The sequence below is a fragment of the Dermacentor andersoni genome, chromosome 3 (genome assembly GCF_023375885.2).
Source record: "Dermacentor andersoni chromosome 3, qqDerAnde1_hic_scaffold, whole genome shotgun sequence".
NCBI lineage: Eukaryota > Metazoa > Arthropoda > Arachnida > Ixodida > Ixodidae > Dermacentor > Dermacentor andersoni.
The window spans coordinates 88,030,700-88,048,199 of record NC_092816.1 but is presented as its reverse complement, the minus strand read 5'-3'; the positions used below and the strand labels follow the sequence as shown (position 1 = coordinate 88,048,199).

The following is a 17,500-nucleotide window of genomic DNA, read 5'->3' as shown; positions in this document are numbered from 1 at the left end:
ATCCACGTGGCCTTACTTTCTGTGCACAACTTTGCAAACGCGAAATTCTATTCATGTATTATCGGAGGTTTCAACACATTCTGCCTAGGCTGGAGCCACCAAACGGAAACTCGAAAAGGCCTCCGGCTAGTTGACGCCATGAACGTTCGCTAGCGAACTCTCCTGACAGAAGCTAACACACCAACTAGAAGGGGTAACAGCATATGCAGGGATACCTGCCCCTACATAACAATGGTCAAATGGTTGACTTAGGCTCGAGGAACAACCTAATGAAGAACCTCATAAACAAAGAAGTCTAAGCATCATAGAAAAGAAGTCCAAGGAATGATGACCCGCACCTCATAAGCGAATTAGGATGCCTTCCGGTGCAACAGCACCATAACCTAACACGGGACGCCCTCCCTACACGAGTGGATAGAGCAGCTACAAAGATATTAAAAATTGCCACCAAATAAGTCACTGCATCAACGGAGACACCGGATGTGAACAGACATCTGCTTCCCCTCTGGTAGGCACGGTCTAAACGATAGAAAAGCAGCGGCACAAGCGCCGGTGGAAACTAATGATCGCACAGATCATTACGGAAACGTAAGAGTACGCCACTTCCCCCGCAAAGAACAAGCCGTCAACCTCTGCTACAGCTTTGACGACGCGCTGAGAACATCCAAAACATGGTCCAAATTTCGAGCACTACACAACCCAACGCACATCTGCAGTATTCTACACAAAAAGAAATAGATCTTGACTCCCTTCTCGAAGAGAGAGAGAGAGAGAGAGAAGGATATAAGGAAGGCAGCGATGTTAACCAGTCAAGAGTCTGGTTGGCTACCCTACACTGGGGGAAGGGAGAAGGGGGAGAGAAAGAAGTGAGTGAGACAGAGGGTATAAAGACGTGTACAAACAGTCATTGAATCAAAGCCACTCGTACAAACCAGACGTTCTCAGAAAGCACAAAAGTGCCTTCACTGCCATCTGAGCCGATGATCGTTGGGGACGGTGCCCTAGTACGGCCTGTTCACTCAGAGGACGGTCATCTAGTTTCCTCAATGTGTTGGACAAAGATTGTTTTTGTGCTTGAAATTGAGGACAGTGGCAAAATAAGTGGTCAATGTTCTCGCATCCGCAAACATCACATGCAGTACTATCAGCCACTCCAATTCCAAGCCACTCCAAAGCCACTGAGTAAGCTTTCGTAAAGGCAACTCCCAGCCACAACTGACACAGAAGAGACGCTTTGCGTCGGTACAGTCCGGCCCGAGGTCTGAGTTGCAGTGAAGGGTTTAGTCTATGTAGTCTGGCGCGCCTTGTATTCCACTCTGATAAGGAGAGCGTGTGTGCTAAAATGTGAAGTTGTCTCGCAGCGTCGGTCCTTCAGACAGGAATAGGGACGCAGCGGTCTTCATTTGACGTCCGAGCTGCCTTATCTACGTAATTTCCAATGATACCGCAATGACCTGGTATCCATACAAATAAGATATCATTGCCTTTTTCTCCTAAGTGGTGGACAACTTCCACGATTTCACATATGAGTTTATCGTGATTTCCATGTCGGAGGAACTACTGCACACATTGCAAGGCCGGCCTTGAATCACAGAAGACTGCCCATTTTCGAGGACTTTCAGCATTTATCACATGAAGCACGTTGCGGAGAGCAGCGAGCTCTGCAGCTGTGGACGCAGTGATATGGGAAGTCTTGAACCACTGGGCTATTCCCATCGTTGGTATAGCTACAGCACCACCAGTACTGGTCGGTGTAGTTAAGTCATCAGTATAGACGTGTATGCAGTCGCTGTATTTCTCGTACAAGAGGAGTAAAGTAAGTTGCTTGAGTGCTGATGCTGGCGATTCAGACTTTTTCTGAAGTCTTCGGATTGTTAGGTTCACTTGAGTGCGTCTCACACACCCTAGCAGAATCGACGATCTTGCCGCAGCTGCGTAACCTGACTGAGAGAGGCACGGTGCGCGAAGACAGTTGCACTGAATGTCGTGTGGGGTCTTTCTACTGGGAGACCTGCGAGGTCGTGCGTAGGTGTCCGGGCGAAGTTTCTTATGTGCACACGCATTGTTTCAATGGCAATGTGCGCTCTAATAGTGTAATCTTGAGTGACTGCAATAACTTAAGTCGTCGACGCACTCCGCGGTAGACCAAGACATATCTTGAGGGCATGGGCTTGGATGCTTTGGATTGTATTTAGGTTAGTTGCTGCAGATGTTGGAGATGACCGGTAGGCTGTATCGAAGGAATCCAATAAAGAGGACCCTAAACAGTTGCAGCATAGATTGTATACTGACACTCCGCAGGTCTTTCTTGATAGAAACTTAAACATAGGGCGGATTCCTGCCAGGCGTTTTCTCTAATAATTCACATGAAGGGTTCAGGAGAGATTTCTGTCAATGACCATCGTCAAAAATCTCTGACTTATGCTGTACGAGATCAGCTGTCCGTCGACAGGTATCACATATGGAGACATTGGTGTTCTGGTAAATGCCACCACTACACACTTTTCACATGTTAATTGAAGTCCTTGTTCTCTAAGGTAGGATTATGTTAAAGTGGCTGCCTTCTGAAGCCGCGCGCGAAGCTCCAGTCGCGTCACACCCAACGTCCAAATAGAAATGTCGTCGGCATAGATGGAGAGCCTAATGGTGCATGGAAGGGTGTCGGCGAATCCAGTGAATGGTAGATTGAAGAGCATTGGGCTCTGTACTCAGCCCTGAGGCACCCCACGGTTACTTTAATGCTGGGAAGTTGGGCCATCTTGGGTAAGTATGCAAAAGCATCTGTTATGTAGATAGCTACTAATGAAGAAATAGACCTTGCCATGAAGTCTTACTGCCTCTAACGAGTTGAAAATCGCTTGGTGCGGTACGTTATTGTACGCTCATTTAACATCCGGAAACAGGGCAGCAGATAATCTTTTGCAGGACTTCTGGTTCTCGACGTAAGTCACGAAGTTGATAACGTTGTCTATGGAAGAACGGCCACGTCTGAAACCGGCCATTGCATCTGGATGTACCTGGTAATGTTCGAGGTACCATTCTAGCCGCGCTACAACCATCCTCTCCATCAGCTTTCCGATGCAACTAGCAAGCGCAATTGGTCGGTATGATGAAATGTCTAGTGGCGACTTGCCAGGCTCGAGCAGTGTAATTAGGCGACTGGTCTTCCATTCTTGAGGAACCGCACCTCTGCGCTAAGAGCTGTTGAACAAGAGCAGGAGCAATTTGCGAGCCTCTTCACTAAGATTACACAGGGCACGGTAGGTTATACCGTCGGGTCCACGTGAAGATGAACGCTTGCACAAGGCAGGTGCTGCTTCGAGTTCGTCTATGCGAAAAGGACTGCCGATGCGGTGGTTGCGTGAAATCGGTTAGTGATGGAGCGCCGATGTTCCAGCGGAATTAGTTTTGCCAGCAATTCTCCCGCAGAAATCTTCAGCGACGTCAATCTTTCTGCAATGTTGGTGAAGGGCCAAAGACTTGAAAGGGTGGCGCTGCTGAGGGGTTCCATGGAGACCACGAACAGTTCTCCATTTGTGAGACAAAGGTTTTCGTGGATCCAAAGACTCAGAGTATGACATGCATCTTTGCGGTGTAAGTTTGTGCATCCAACGCTGAATTTTCTTTTGAGTTTTTCTGACCAACCTCAAGTAATGTACAGACTTTGTGCGCCTGTATCCTCGCTTTGCACGGCGACGAATTTCACGAAACTTCTCCAGCTCAATGTCGTATTGAATGTGTGTAAACGTTCTCTGAAGCGAATGCGTGGCAGCCTCTAGGGCGCCCATTATAGTGTCATCTAAGCTAGAGGATAAGCCACCAAGACAGCCATCTTCAACAATTGATTTGAACATCGGCCAGTCGATAGATTGAGTGACGTCCACTGAACTGGAGCCTGTCAGCCCTTCAATCCTAAGGGGGCGGGGGGTCACTTCACCACATTTCAATAGCCAAAAACCACCTGAACTTTCTGGTGAAAGATCGTGAAACAAAGGTGATGTTCAAGTAGCTACTGTAGACAGTTCCACGCAGAAAGGTGTGGCTTCCATCATTTACCAAACATGGTTCTTGTTCGGAGGCAAATCCCACAAATCTTCTGCCCCTCGATTTTATCTTAGAGCTTCCCCGGAGATGGTGGTGGGCATTAAAATCTCCAGTCATTACGAAAGTCTGCGGAGTCGCTGTCGTGGTTCGCCGTAACCACTCACAGTCCAGCCGACTTGAGGGGGAATGTAGGCTACAACTACCGTGAAAGTAAGCTTGCCTTAACTGTCAGACACACGTACTGGTTTTCATGGTCAGGTAGCACTCGGTGATGGACGTACGTAAGATAACGTGGTATGAAAATGATGACCTTTCTGCATTCTCCGTGTGTGGCGCACATGAAGCACTCATACCCGGACAGTCTGATGTGAGCTGATAAGGGCACGCATACGTGATGATGGGGAACTGATTCAGGAATACAAACTGTCCAAAGTCCGACATACGTGACTTAAGTCCTCTGGCGTTGAACTGAAATATTGAAGCGTTCCGGACCTAGTCCCGAAACGACGGCTTCTGGCGAGCCACGGTTTATACGAAGAGCTGCTTGTACTGGACTCAAAGTGTCCAGCACCTGTAGCACGCTTTGAGCAGACAAAGATTTCATGTTGTTAAGTGCAACGCGAATGGCATTCGTGAGAGACCGCAATATGTTGATGAACTGGAGATCATCAGACAACGTCGAGGTCGGTGCGTTTTGAGGCAACTTAGCAGTACGTTGTGCCCTCGGTAGCTCAGCCCATTCGTCAGGACGGGCGAGCCTTTCTGCTTTGTTTGTTTTCCTTGTATCTGTCTTGGTGCTGCTATGCGCTGATTCACGGCAATTCTTCTGATGGAGTATGATGCGTCACTATCTGCAGCTGCGGTATTTCGTGAAAGCTTTTGGTGTCGATGCCGACACCACCGAAGAGCGGCAACAGTAACTCAATGCGTTGAATTGCTTCGAACCATTTGTTTAAGGATCGTGAATTCCTTCCGCGCCCGTGGGCAGTCCTTTGATGAAGCCTTGCGACACCACTGCAGTTAGGGCACTTTAGAACATCTGTACTGCAGGCGTCTTCTGAACGGGACTCAGAGCACCGCGGGCACTCGACGCTGTTTACGCAGACACCCTTTACGCGGTCAATATTGTAACACGTGAAACACTGAAGGAGCTTTGGTACGAATGGTCATGCTGGATGGCAGATAAGTTCTACTTTGACGTGGGGAGGAAGGCTGTCTTCTTCAAGCAAAATCTTCACACAGCGTGTGTTTCGCAGTCTGAAAATCCTCGCAATGAAAGTGCCTTCTGTCATTGGTTTGATCAGTTTTGGCAAGTCGTCATTCGGGATGGCAACGTCGACGTCATATATGACGCCTGCAGTACCATCGCCACCTGTAGAGATCAGTGATCGCACCTTTATATTATCGTTCTAAGTTATATTACGTAGGCGTTGTAGGGCGCTGCGATATAACAAGTCAACTGCCAAGACATTTTTGCGCGAGTTCATTTTCACATGTTTATTCTCATTTGGGGCGAGTTTCCCGAGCAACAAAGAAAGGACGTGCCTGTTTAGAAGCACAAATTGGTCGCCGGGTCCACAGGCATGAAGAGCACGGTGCGCGGCCAGCGCTGCGGTACACTCACCATGGTAGAAGCACTTGGCGACGAAGATGCCTGCAGTAGTCTTCTTTTTACTGATCTACTCGCCACGACTTAGAAGTCATCGTCCGACGAATCGTAGCTGTCCGAGCATAACTTAGTTGCTTCGTTGTCTCTATCGCTTGACGCACTTACATGTTTCCTGGATGTTATCCAACCTGACGTTGCAACACAGGCATGTAGCGGCACCACTGTTGCCTTCACGTCGCCAGAGGAGCAGACGAAGTCCGAGCTAGCACGAGACCGACTACACGTAGATGCCGCGGCATGAAGGTTGAATTAGCGATCGTGGCCTGACGCCACTGCGCAAAACCTAGTCTGCTGCCACCCCAAAATAATTGAAGTGCGTTCCCTCAAGTGTTTAGCCGCGGTGCCGAACCTCCGAAACCTTACTGGCCATAGATCGCTACAGCAAAATTCTCCGGCTCCGTTCACTCTAAATCTACGAGGCCTAATTTTGGTTTCCACAGGTCGAGTGGATCTTCCGGATTTTATCGCATTACGACGCAAGTGGAACTGGCAATTACCTATTGGGTTCTTACAGCTGTTCGCGATGCTTTTCTAGCGGCTTCTTGAAGACAAATATGTCACAGTCAAGCATGCCATCATCACGCATTTCGGCATAGAATCTTGTCATCTGGCTCACGAAAACTGTCAAACGCTTCCCACCCAACAACGACCCTTGGCCGCTTCATGCTGGGTGAATCGTTGCTATCCTCAAAAACACCGCATTTCGTGCCCTAAGTTGACGGCCCTATGTCACGCACAATATCCGACTGCAGTACAGCACAGTTCGCAACAAATCATGCGGCGCCGAAGCTCTGAATGGCAATAATAAGACCTTCTGACATGCATCATGCTCTTGACTACTTTCTATCCATGCTACTAGTGCACTGCGTCCCCTGTTAGCCTGCCCCGTTTCCCCAATGCCGCGCGTTTCATCTTTACCTCAGTGTTCGGCCACCGCGTATGACCACCACCCTTCTCATTCTACAAAGCTCAAGCAAATATTGTGCGCACCTAGGGTTGTGGCACCAGCAGCATCGCACGAGTGAGCCATGCGATTGGTTTGGCCATACACTCGCCATCCTTCGAGCAATGTGCGATCAGAGCTCATTCGAGAGCCCGCACACCTCTCCACCTGTGGTCTGGCAAAAGCGAAGATACGAACACGTCTCATCCTACGGGAGGAGCGCTGCAATGTACGAAGGTAAGGTTCATGCCAATGCCATCACTCCACCATGCGCTTCGCTGCTGATGTTCACTATTCTTGATGCTGTACAACCTCTGTCGTTCTCAGAACAGCAGGGATTCGGCCCCACGCGTTATTTCCGAGCGAAATCAGCTGCTCCTAAGTATCTTAGGTCCCAACGTGATGTGGTGCTGCACCATTAGTCCATGCGACGCTTTTGGCCCGCCCACATCATGTCAACTAAACTCAGCTCCACCTGAGCTTATCAATTTTACCGCACGTGCGTAAAGCCAATGATGCACAACATGCGAACTAATTTCCTGAAAGGCACAAGGACATCACTGTCACGCCCGGCACCTCGAGCTACTGCAGGACGGGCCCCTGTAGTGCTGTAGAGGTGGCGCTGTAGAGGTAACGCAATACCTTATTCTCTCCATTGTCCCTTATTCGGGTATCTCACTAGACGTAATCATACGGGTACAACACAAGGATGATGTGGATGGCCCTAGTACAGCTCAAACCAGAGCAATTCTGGCGTGGTAATTGCGCATAACCTCTTGTTAGACAACCTAGCCTCCTGCCAATGGGGAAAACGCACCTATGATTACGTCCGAGCCTTTTTATCTGACCTTATGGCTTCCGCGGGTTTAGGCGAAATAAATTACCACGCAAACCTACCACTACTCCTACCGAAATTTTGAAACGTGCAGCATACTGTCTACACTGACAACAGTCTGGGTCACCACAGGGTTGGTAGGCGCCAATCAGGGCGCACTACAGGAAGCTGTAAATAGACTACAAGGGTATGCCACAGCCAGAGGACTCACGTGCGAAACGGAGAAGTCGGAACTACTTATCGTGCCTCAAAAACGCGATAACGACACTATACCACAGGACGTCACCTCGAACCTGAATGACAACCTTATTCAAAGGGCATACAGACTCCGCGTACTAGGTCTTCACATACAATACAATGGCCAGGCCACAAATACTCTGCATCCACTGCGCCAACAAATCATTCAAGTACCTACTACGCTGAAGTGCATTAGCGACGACCGACAAGGTCTCCTAAAAACATATACTCCGAATTGTACAAACCCTGATAATGAGACCATTGGCATACCAATTCCTTTAGCGTAACCTCACCCAGACTGAAACCGACCAGATGGACAACTTGCTCCGCACGGCACTAAGCTAAGTGCTAGGACCACCCCTACCTGCGTCCACGCAGCTGCTAATTCGACTTGGAGTGCACAACCCCATTCGACAAATATTAAAATGATGCGTACCTTAACAACTATATTCAACGTCCCCAACTGATAAGGTAGGTGTGCCTCATTCTAACGTTGCTGACATATCCAACGTCAAGAAAATCCCCGACAAGAAAAAAAGAACCTGTTGCGCTTAACACTCGAAATAGAATTAAGGTGGCCGCAATTCTCCAGCAATATGCACCCTGACCGACATAAATACCGGAGACAGGCACGAACACAAGCACTCGCCCGAGTATTTGGCGACAGAACATCGGACACGCCGCTACCATACGCCAGCGGTTCCCAAATCGGAATCCCCTGAACTTGGGGGTTCTGCGAGCGGCCAAAAGAACGCGGTTCCATCCTTCTTGGGTGAATATTTAAATTAGAGCTTGAATTTAACAACAAAGACTGCCACCGCTTTGAAAGTCTTCACGGGAAAGACTGCTTCATCGCAAGAGGTATTGAGAGGGCTTAGATAAGCGAATTTGTGGGGAAAATAGGTGGAGGAGGGGGAGTATTTCTTGGCACTTTGGAAAGGCAGGCGGAGGGTTCCCCGAGGCCAGAAAGTTTGGAAACCCTTGCAATACACCGCCATGACCGTGTACTCACAGACGTGCCCTATGTGGCAATGAAGGGAAACCTACAGCGGTAAAGCGCGCACAATAACAGCGCGTCTAAAAAATGCCCCCGCGTTTTGATGGACGTTAGCTGGAGTTGTGGAAGTGAAAACCTGTGCACGTTCTTCGTGACAGCAAAATGAGCGAAAAGGCAGTACTTAGTGTTGAATGCGAAACCACGTGCGAAACCTTCGCACAAGGAAGCTACGATGATTCAGTATTTGTTTCGAGAAACCGAAATCGCTGTTAAACGCTGCCGGTCTTCTTGGCGCAGTAACACATGTACGGAATGTCCGTCCCCGCAGCTTTTCCTTCATTGCCACAGAAAGTTGTCCGCCTCTATAGTCATACTATATTTGGTGGCCCAGTTCTCTACTTGCTCGGGACAATAGGTATATGCTCCTCCTGGCCGTAATGCGGTTGTGGTTGTTCCATTTCCATCGTCGTCATTCCAGATTCGGGATCTTAATCTCGTCATGTCGTCGTCTTCACGCATTCTACCACACAACCAGTGGCCCGAGTTCTCTAATAGCGTGGGCCACTAGGTATGCGTCCGTGGTCGTGATGGCTTCGTGATCGTTTCATCATCGTCTCAAGCTCTGTCATCCCGCTCTCTTCATGCCATCGGCATCTCGCCAACATCGCCACAAAGTTGTCGTTATGTCGTAATCGGCCCGCTGTAGTTTTATTATTGTCATCACTTCAGTAGAGTCGTCCCAGTGCCCTCATACCACCGCTGTCATACCAACTTCATTGTTCCATCGTGGTCAATCCGTCTTCTTCATTCTATCGTACTCACGTTGTGGTCATTGAACTGTGATTACGCCGGCCTTGTCATGTTGTCATCGCCAGACAGTCGCTATCATGCATCCGTTGCAAGACCGTCGTCGTCAAGCCATCGTGGTCGTTCCATTGTCATCACACCAGCTTCGTTATTCAGCTCTCGTTATGCCTCGTCGTCACATCAACGTCGTCATATAGGTGACCTGATACAGCAGTGTAATGCATTTCTCATCATACATTCCTCCCCATTCCATTGTCATTATGCCATTGTCACGCCATCGCGTCATTGCGTCGTCGTCATGCATTAGTTATGACTCCGTCGTCGTGATGCAATCGCCTGTCATCACATTGCCGTTATTGTAACTTTGGCATCTGACTATTGTCAGGCCGTCGTCCTGAGCCATCCGTGTCACAAAGTCATAGTCATATCGTTGTCATTTTCTCATCGTCATCATTTGAGTAACGTCATTTACTCTGCTCATCCGGTCGTCGTCATGCCACCTTCGTCGATTCATCGACATCATTCATTGTCCTTTACTCTACCGTAATCGTGTTGTCGCCATTAAATTACGATTATGCCGCCATTGTTATGCCATCGTGGTCAGTGCGTCGTCCTCAGAAAGACACAATTCCGCATTAGTTGTCACACTGTCGTCGTGATGCCGCCTTGGTCATGATATCGTCGTCATTCCAGCCTCTTCATCCGGCTGTCATCAGTCATACCATCATCGTAACGCAATCATCGTCATTTTATTGTGCTCATGTCGCCGTCATGACGCTGTTGTCCTTACGCCACAACGTCATAATTTTCGAATTCACGTCTCATTGTCGTCATACCATCGCCGTTATACACCCTTTGTAATCCTATCCTATCACTGCTTCTTCGTCATTCAGTCGTTACTGCGTCGGAGTCTTACAGCCGTCGTCACACCGCCACGCTCAAGCAAGTGCCATTGCAATGTGGGACCATATTGAGCATGTGGAGTATAGCCGAAGCAATTAAACCCTCAATATGACCACCAGACGTATTACATAAACATCACTTCAGGAATGTGGTCTGTCACGACATTCCTCGAATGCTATTCGCATTAATGTCATCAGTCACCGTGAGATGAGTTTTGCTGTAATTTCTTTTCTAGCTTTGAACAATTAGCTTTTATTTTCCAGTGAGCCTAGCTTTTTCATTAGTAAAGTCATTAGTCTGAGCGGGAGGGGGCTCGAGTTGGTTTGGTTCTCCTTCAGACGTTAAAGGTACGTGTACATAGTTGTAATGTGAATAGAAGTTTTTGCCTAGTGCAGCCGCTTTGAGTCTCTCTCTCTCTCTGTGTGTCTGTATTGGCTGATGGTCGTGACGCCATCGTAGTAGGTTCATCATTGTCACTCCAGCTTCATGATATGACTCTCGTCATAGCGTCGTTGTCACGCCTTCCTCGGCAACCCAGTGATCCGAGTTGTCTAATAGATCGGGCCACTAGGTGCTCGTGTTCGTGACGTCGTCGTAATCGTTGCTTCGTCGTTATTCATACTTTGTCATCCTGCTCTCCTCACGCATTCCTTAACATACCGCCAGCGTCGCAATACAGTCGTCATGCATTCATTGACATACCGCGATCACGACACCGTCGTGGCCGTTCAATTGCCGTCATTCCAGCTTCGTGATCTGCCTATCGTCATGCTCCTGTCGTCATGCTTTCTCAGACACAGTACTACAAATTGCCTAATTGCTTGGTCCACTAGGCATGTGTTCGCGGTCGTGAGGCCGTCGTGGACATTTCATCCTCATCTTTCAAGCTTTGTCTTCCGAATCTCGTCACACAGTCGTCGTGCATTCGTTGTCAAAGTGACATCGTGACGCCACCATAGTCATTCCATTGTCGTCATTCTAAATTCGGCATTTGACTTTCGTTATGCCGACGTCGTCACATCATCGTCTTTACAAATTCATCGTCATACTATTGCCGTCAAGCCCTCGTCGTCATTTGCCTTCGTCCTTCTATCGACGTCAATCTTCCATCGTAATTTTATTGCAATCAAACTTTTGTCGTTCAATCGCGATTATGCCACCGTTGCCATGCCTTCATGGTCAGAGAGTCGCTCATGAATCCCATGACAGACTTCGTCGTATTGCTGTCGTGGTCGTGCCATCGCCGTGAGTCTTGATTCGTCATCCGAATTTTGTCATGCTGTCGTCGTCCTGCCATCATTGCCATACATGCTTCTTCATACAGTCGTCGTCATGCCATTGTCATCGTACACTCGTTGCCATCACATTTTACGCATACTATTGTCATGCTATCGTCGACATTGGGTCGTCGTCATAATGCGATCGCAAGCATTCGTTGTCCTACAGTCACCGTGATGACACGCGCTCTTTCTAGCCTTGTCGTTCCAGTTTCGAGATCCTACTCTCGTTATAACTTAAAAGGGAGCGCTTTGGGCTTGTTAGAGCGCCAAATTAGCGAAAGCTATAGCTGTAAGCAAAGGGCCAGTACCGAAAGTGACAGACGACGAGAAGCGCTAAATTCCAAGCGAGTTTTTTTACGTCACAACACGAAAATGAGTAGATGATAAAAAACACGTGGTGTACAAGAAATGAAGCTAAGAAAAAACAAGCAAAGGCCGTACCGTCGCTAGCGGTGCGCGTTAGCACCTCACAGAAAGCTGATTTCTTAGCCAGAAGGAGACAAAGACAGCTTACGCACAAACAAGCCATGCTCACGCGTCACCTGGGTAGCTGCAACGATGAAGCGAGTGCCGTCTTCTCAGTGTTCGTACAACATTAGCGTGTCTTGGAAAGCTAATGTACGTTATCGTCATCACTCCAGCTCCGTCATCCGACTCTCGTCCTGGCGTCCCGTCCCACCATCACTATCATAATTGTATTTCATAAATACAGCGTGCTGCTACGTTGCTCGAATGCTAAACGCATTACCATCGGCTGTCATCGTGAGACGAGTCCTGCCGTAATATTGTCGCAGGTGAAACTTCTGATTCTTTGGTTGTCAGACACTTTGTCGATTTCGGCAAGGCTGTGGGTAGTTGCACGACAGATGAGGTTTATGTCACCCAGTGAACTACATAGGTTGTATTAACATCCATGAGTTGTTCTTGGTTGTACCTGAGAAACATGCATGATACGTTAATTTTTATTCATTTAACTAAAGATAAACCTTCGGACCACTGAGAAAAGGTGGTAGAAATCATGTTGCAAGAGCGTTGACTATATGTGGTGCCTCGATATTTGAAACGTACTATAAGTAAACCAAATAGCGCATATCGATACGTCAATTTTACATTCCATAGGTCATGGGCTGCGACTGCCACAAACATGCTTCACTGCCGAGCATATTATGGGATATTGCTGAGTGTTAGCTATAATAAGTATTACTTCCGCATAAGACGCTGTGTACCACAGATGAAGAATAGATACACCGCGTGCTCACGTAAGTGCAGAGCACTCATTCCCTTCAGATCTCCTGCCATGCGGAAGTAGCATATTGGATAACCGATACCTTTAAAACTAACCTGCATGAGAAAATACGCAAAGGGGATACACATATGAACTGCAGACATGATTGTTGCGAGTTGTAATTCGAAAACTTAAAAAACCTTACAGAGATAGCAGCAGACACTTTCCGCCGCCACGTTATTCCCTAAACTGAGGGGAAGCCCTCGCCGGGGCTACAACTACATACTAATTCAACCCACTATCTCATTACTCTTCACCTTTTCCACCCCACATAACATCCCTCATACTGTTCCTCTTGTGGAGCCATGGCAACAGTATGTTCCTGCACCTGGAACTGCCCAGGCTCTCACGGCTGACCTTCTATTTCTTAACCATAACGTTCATCACTGGAGATTGCGCTGACCGGCTAAGAGCCGCCGAACCGCGACGGCTGATTCAGCGGCAACGCGGAGTGACACGATCACATGGGGACCTGAACTATAGGGCTACATCTGACGAGGAAGACGCCCTACAGGAATAAAAATAAATGTTTCTCTGTGTCTCGTATCATTAGCAGCTTTTATGTAAAAGAGGGCAAAATAATCCCCTTTCCTGAAGCGTACTACACAGATTATAGTACGAAAATTGTATGGATGTTTATACTACAAAGAATCTTGGGCGCTTCCCACTTGTAATATCGGCATCTTGAATTGTTTCCTCACCAATATAATGTAGAGCACAAACCTGCGTTACAACAGTATATTTATTTATCGGTGCAGTTTCGGCAGTTTGGTACGCACCAACTCCGGAGTGTTGCTGAACGACGAGATGGACGACTTCTCAACTCCAGGAAGGCTCAACATTTACAAGGTGGCACCCTCTAGCGCAAATTTCATCAAACCTGGAAAGCGACCAATGTCGTCCATGGCACCGATTGTGGTCGTAGATCACGACGGTGACGTTCGGCTGGCTCTAGGTGGAACGGGAGGATCCAAGATAACTTCCGGCATTGGGCTGGTACGCGCTTTTTTCGCATTTTCAACCGATAGTTGTGCAGGCAAATCTTACCAAATGCTATGCACCTAATTTGACAATTCATGTAACAAAAGTTATTACGCTAGTAATTAGCTGCTATTATTGACGTCAGCAAATCAGACTTTGTGTTACTTCCATATTCATTAAACAACTCAGGCACCGGTTTTCTGTAAAATACATTTTCTGATGTTTCTATCCGCAGGTGGGCATGCGCACACTGTGGCAGAACAAGACCATCAAAAACGCGATCGACTGCCCCAGGATCCACCACCAGCTTATACCCGACGTGCTTATGGCGGAAACAAATTTCTCTAAGGTGAGGCTTTACCAGACAACATGATGTGAACCGCGAGCAATATGAAGCTGCAGCCGCTTACAAGGTGGGCACATGAGGCTCGCTTTTGCCAGTTAGAAAAAAGTGCAATGGTTAATGGTCGTGTGTAAATACTGTGGAAGGAATTTGGCGCTATCGTACCAGTACATATCTTACGCACTCTCGAAAGTCAGCAAGCATGCACTGATGCCATGCATAATGAATGCAATAAGAGAAACAGGTCCACATCTGTTGAAGTTTACTAGCAAACAAACATTGCAAATCTCCTGCACCTACCTGTTCTGTACAGTGTTTTTTTTTTTAGCTGCACCAAATTATAAATATTACCTGTGGCAAGTAGAACAATTCTAATCCTTGATCTAAATTACGCGAAGAGGCGGCCATGATTCTTACGAGAAATCAAAATCCTTAATTTAATAGCTAACTGAATTACACAAATTAAAATTTACATAGTTACTTTAAAGTACATCTTTCAACCTACGAATTGTAGCTAGTGACTGCGCAGCACATATCGGCATGGAAGTTATTCTGAAGACGGCACTAGTTTCAATATATGCGTCGTGAAACTTACGGTAAAAAAATGCACTGTTTTGCCACTTTTCCAAGAGAACGCTGTTTTATGCATTGACGCAAAAAAGCAATTGGAATGCCAATGTACTTCGCAGCACACTTGAAAATTGATATCTCGAAACGGGCGTAGTCTTGAGCATTCGTTCCAAGTGGATATGCTTTGCGAATTTACCGGCTACAAATCGTAAACCTAAATAGGGGCCATAAAGTAATTTATAAAAGTTGATTAGTGGAATTATGTTATTATTCAATAAGCCTTTCGACTCCTCGTAGAAGAAATGACCTCGTCATGGAGCAATATAGTTCATGGGTTACAACTGTGCTGTCTACCATTGGCAATTAAATATAATATGGTGCAACTATGTAAAAAAATAAGAAAGATCTTTGAGCAGCGGATATGTGAAGATATTACAGCAATGAATTAGCACGTTTTTTTGTCGTTCTCTTCTAATCACCTCTGGCGCCTAATCCAGCTTTCTTCCTCATTGAATACTTAGGATAAGAGAAAGCCAACTCCAGAGATATAGTCTTTATTAACAATTATATATCATTTGAATGACATGTGAGAAATTCAGAATCTGGCTACCTGAAAACAATCTGCTCCAGATACCGAAGAAGAAATTTGAACACAAACCTTTGAGGAAAAATTACAATACCAGCCTTCTCCCTCTTCGGCGAGGTCTTTGTAAGAACAGCTGCGTGAGTCGGCAATTAAACAACATGGTAGTGTAATAACCTCGCTAGACATTCACGCTATAAAAGGCCTCCCTTTTTGGTTTTAATGCCATCAACGTTTATGGTAATCCTTTTAAGTAAACGAAAAGTGCAACAACGTGAAAGGGGAAGCTCAGTGCACCACGCAACGACTGCGTGACATTACTTAATAAGGTGTATACCTTACCCAAACACACTGCTCGTAAGGAAGCTTTATGGAAAATACCAATCTATTAGCGTATATCGTTCGAACGCAGTTAATAACCATAACTAAAGCTTCCGCAGAGACAATTATATTTGACGTAGATGTCACTGCGCAGGTGTTTGTCGTTGTGACACCGAGTGGCCTAAATTGGAGCCAAATAGCATTCCTTGAAGAAGGGCATATACCCAGTGGCCCCAAGGGCAAATAAAACAGTCGCCGTAGCGACAGATACCAAGTGGCACATACCCATTGGCTACAGAACTACACGTCCAGAGGCACATACTTAAATAGGCTTCAAAGAGGTTCTTTAATTTGTGGCACAGGACGAGTGACACATACCAAATAGCCCAAGGGCACATACTCACAGATACGCGTACATGCCCAAGATGCCGGGGAACTCTACATTTTCAACATATTTTTTAACTCACCATATTTTTTCTAACCATTTATTTGGGCAATTTATGACATTCTGCTCTTTTAGTTATATTAGTTTTTCGCAAATGTTAATTTTCATTCTATTTTAGCGGGTGGGAGCTGTGTCTAACCACAGAGCTGCTGCTTTTCTTTTCCAGTCTCCTTAGTCATGGCATTATCCAAGAAGTATTATGCATAATGTACATACATCTCTGGCATCGATAAAGCAATAAATAAATAAATAAATAAATTGCGAAAGAACTTATCTCACGACGACCGTTGACGGTACTACCGATAGCATTCGAGCGATGCTGTGATAGACAGTGTTCTGGCAGTGATGTTTATGTAACACGGTTAGTGGTTATTTTGAGACTTTCATCGCTTCGTCTTAATGCCACATACTTCAACATGGTTCCACATTGCAATGGCACTCGCTTGCTAAGGTTACCCATGGGAGGGCAGCATGACCACGACTTGTGGCACCAACGCATTGACGATGGGATCAAGAAGTACAGAAGATTTGATGTGACGACAAAGGCGGTACAACGGCGATGGCGTGACGACAATGATATGTTGATTCTGAAATTATGGCGATGGTGTGGTGAAAACTGCATGACGACGGTGGAATAAGAAAAATAAGATGACGATCGCGCGGTGATCACGGTATGACCACAATCGGATGAAGAGACTGGAATGACAAGGGCGCCTACACGACGGCGTGACGGTAGGACGGTATGACAACGGATGCGTGATAGTGGATGTCTGAAGACGACACAGTGACGGCATGAGGACAATGCAGTGAGGACGAGTGCATGATGACAATGGCGTAACGATGACTGTGTCATGAAACTTGGATGACATTGGCGTGACGGTGATGGCATGCGAGTAGAATGATGAAGCTGGTGTGACGACAATGGCACGGGAACGACGGCATGACGATCATGGTCTGGGAACGGACGCATGATAGCGACTGTCTGGCGATGGCGGCGTGACAAGGGCGGCATAACCACGACTAATTAACAACAGTATGATTACTACAGATTGACAAAGAAAGATTGACGACGATGAAGTGATGAAGGTGGCATGACGACGGCTGCATGGCGATGCTGGAATGACTCTACTGAAGTGATTACAATAATAATATGACAGCGTGACGACGACGGTTTGAGGACGACGACGTGACGACAGTCGGGTGAGAAAGATGCAACGACCACGACGGCATCACGACCACGAACACATACCTGGTGGA

At 47.0% G+C, this 17,500-nt stretch overlaps 1 protein-coding gene across 1 annotated transcript in view; it reads left to right on the top strand.

Moving 5' to 3' along the window:
- Window positions 1-17,500, top strand: part of LOC126527758 (scoloptoxin SSD20-like) — a 62,685-nt gene that overhangs the window by 42,404 nt on the left and 2,781 nt on the right. Inside the window, exons 4-5 of the mRNA XM_072286732.1 lie at window positions 13,759-13,996; window positions 14,217-14,330. Of these exons, the coding sequence (XP_072142833.1) occupies window positions 13,759-13,996; window positions 14,217-14,330 (352 nt within the window). The remainder of the gene's footprint in view (window positions 1-13,758; window positions 13,997-14,216; window positions 14,331-17,500) is intronic.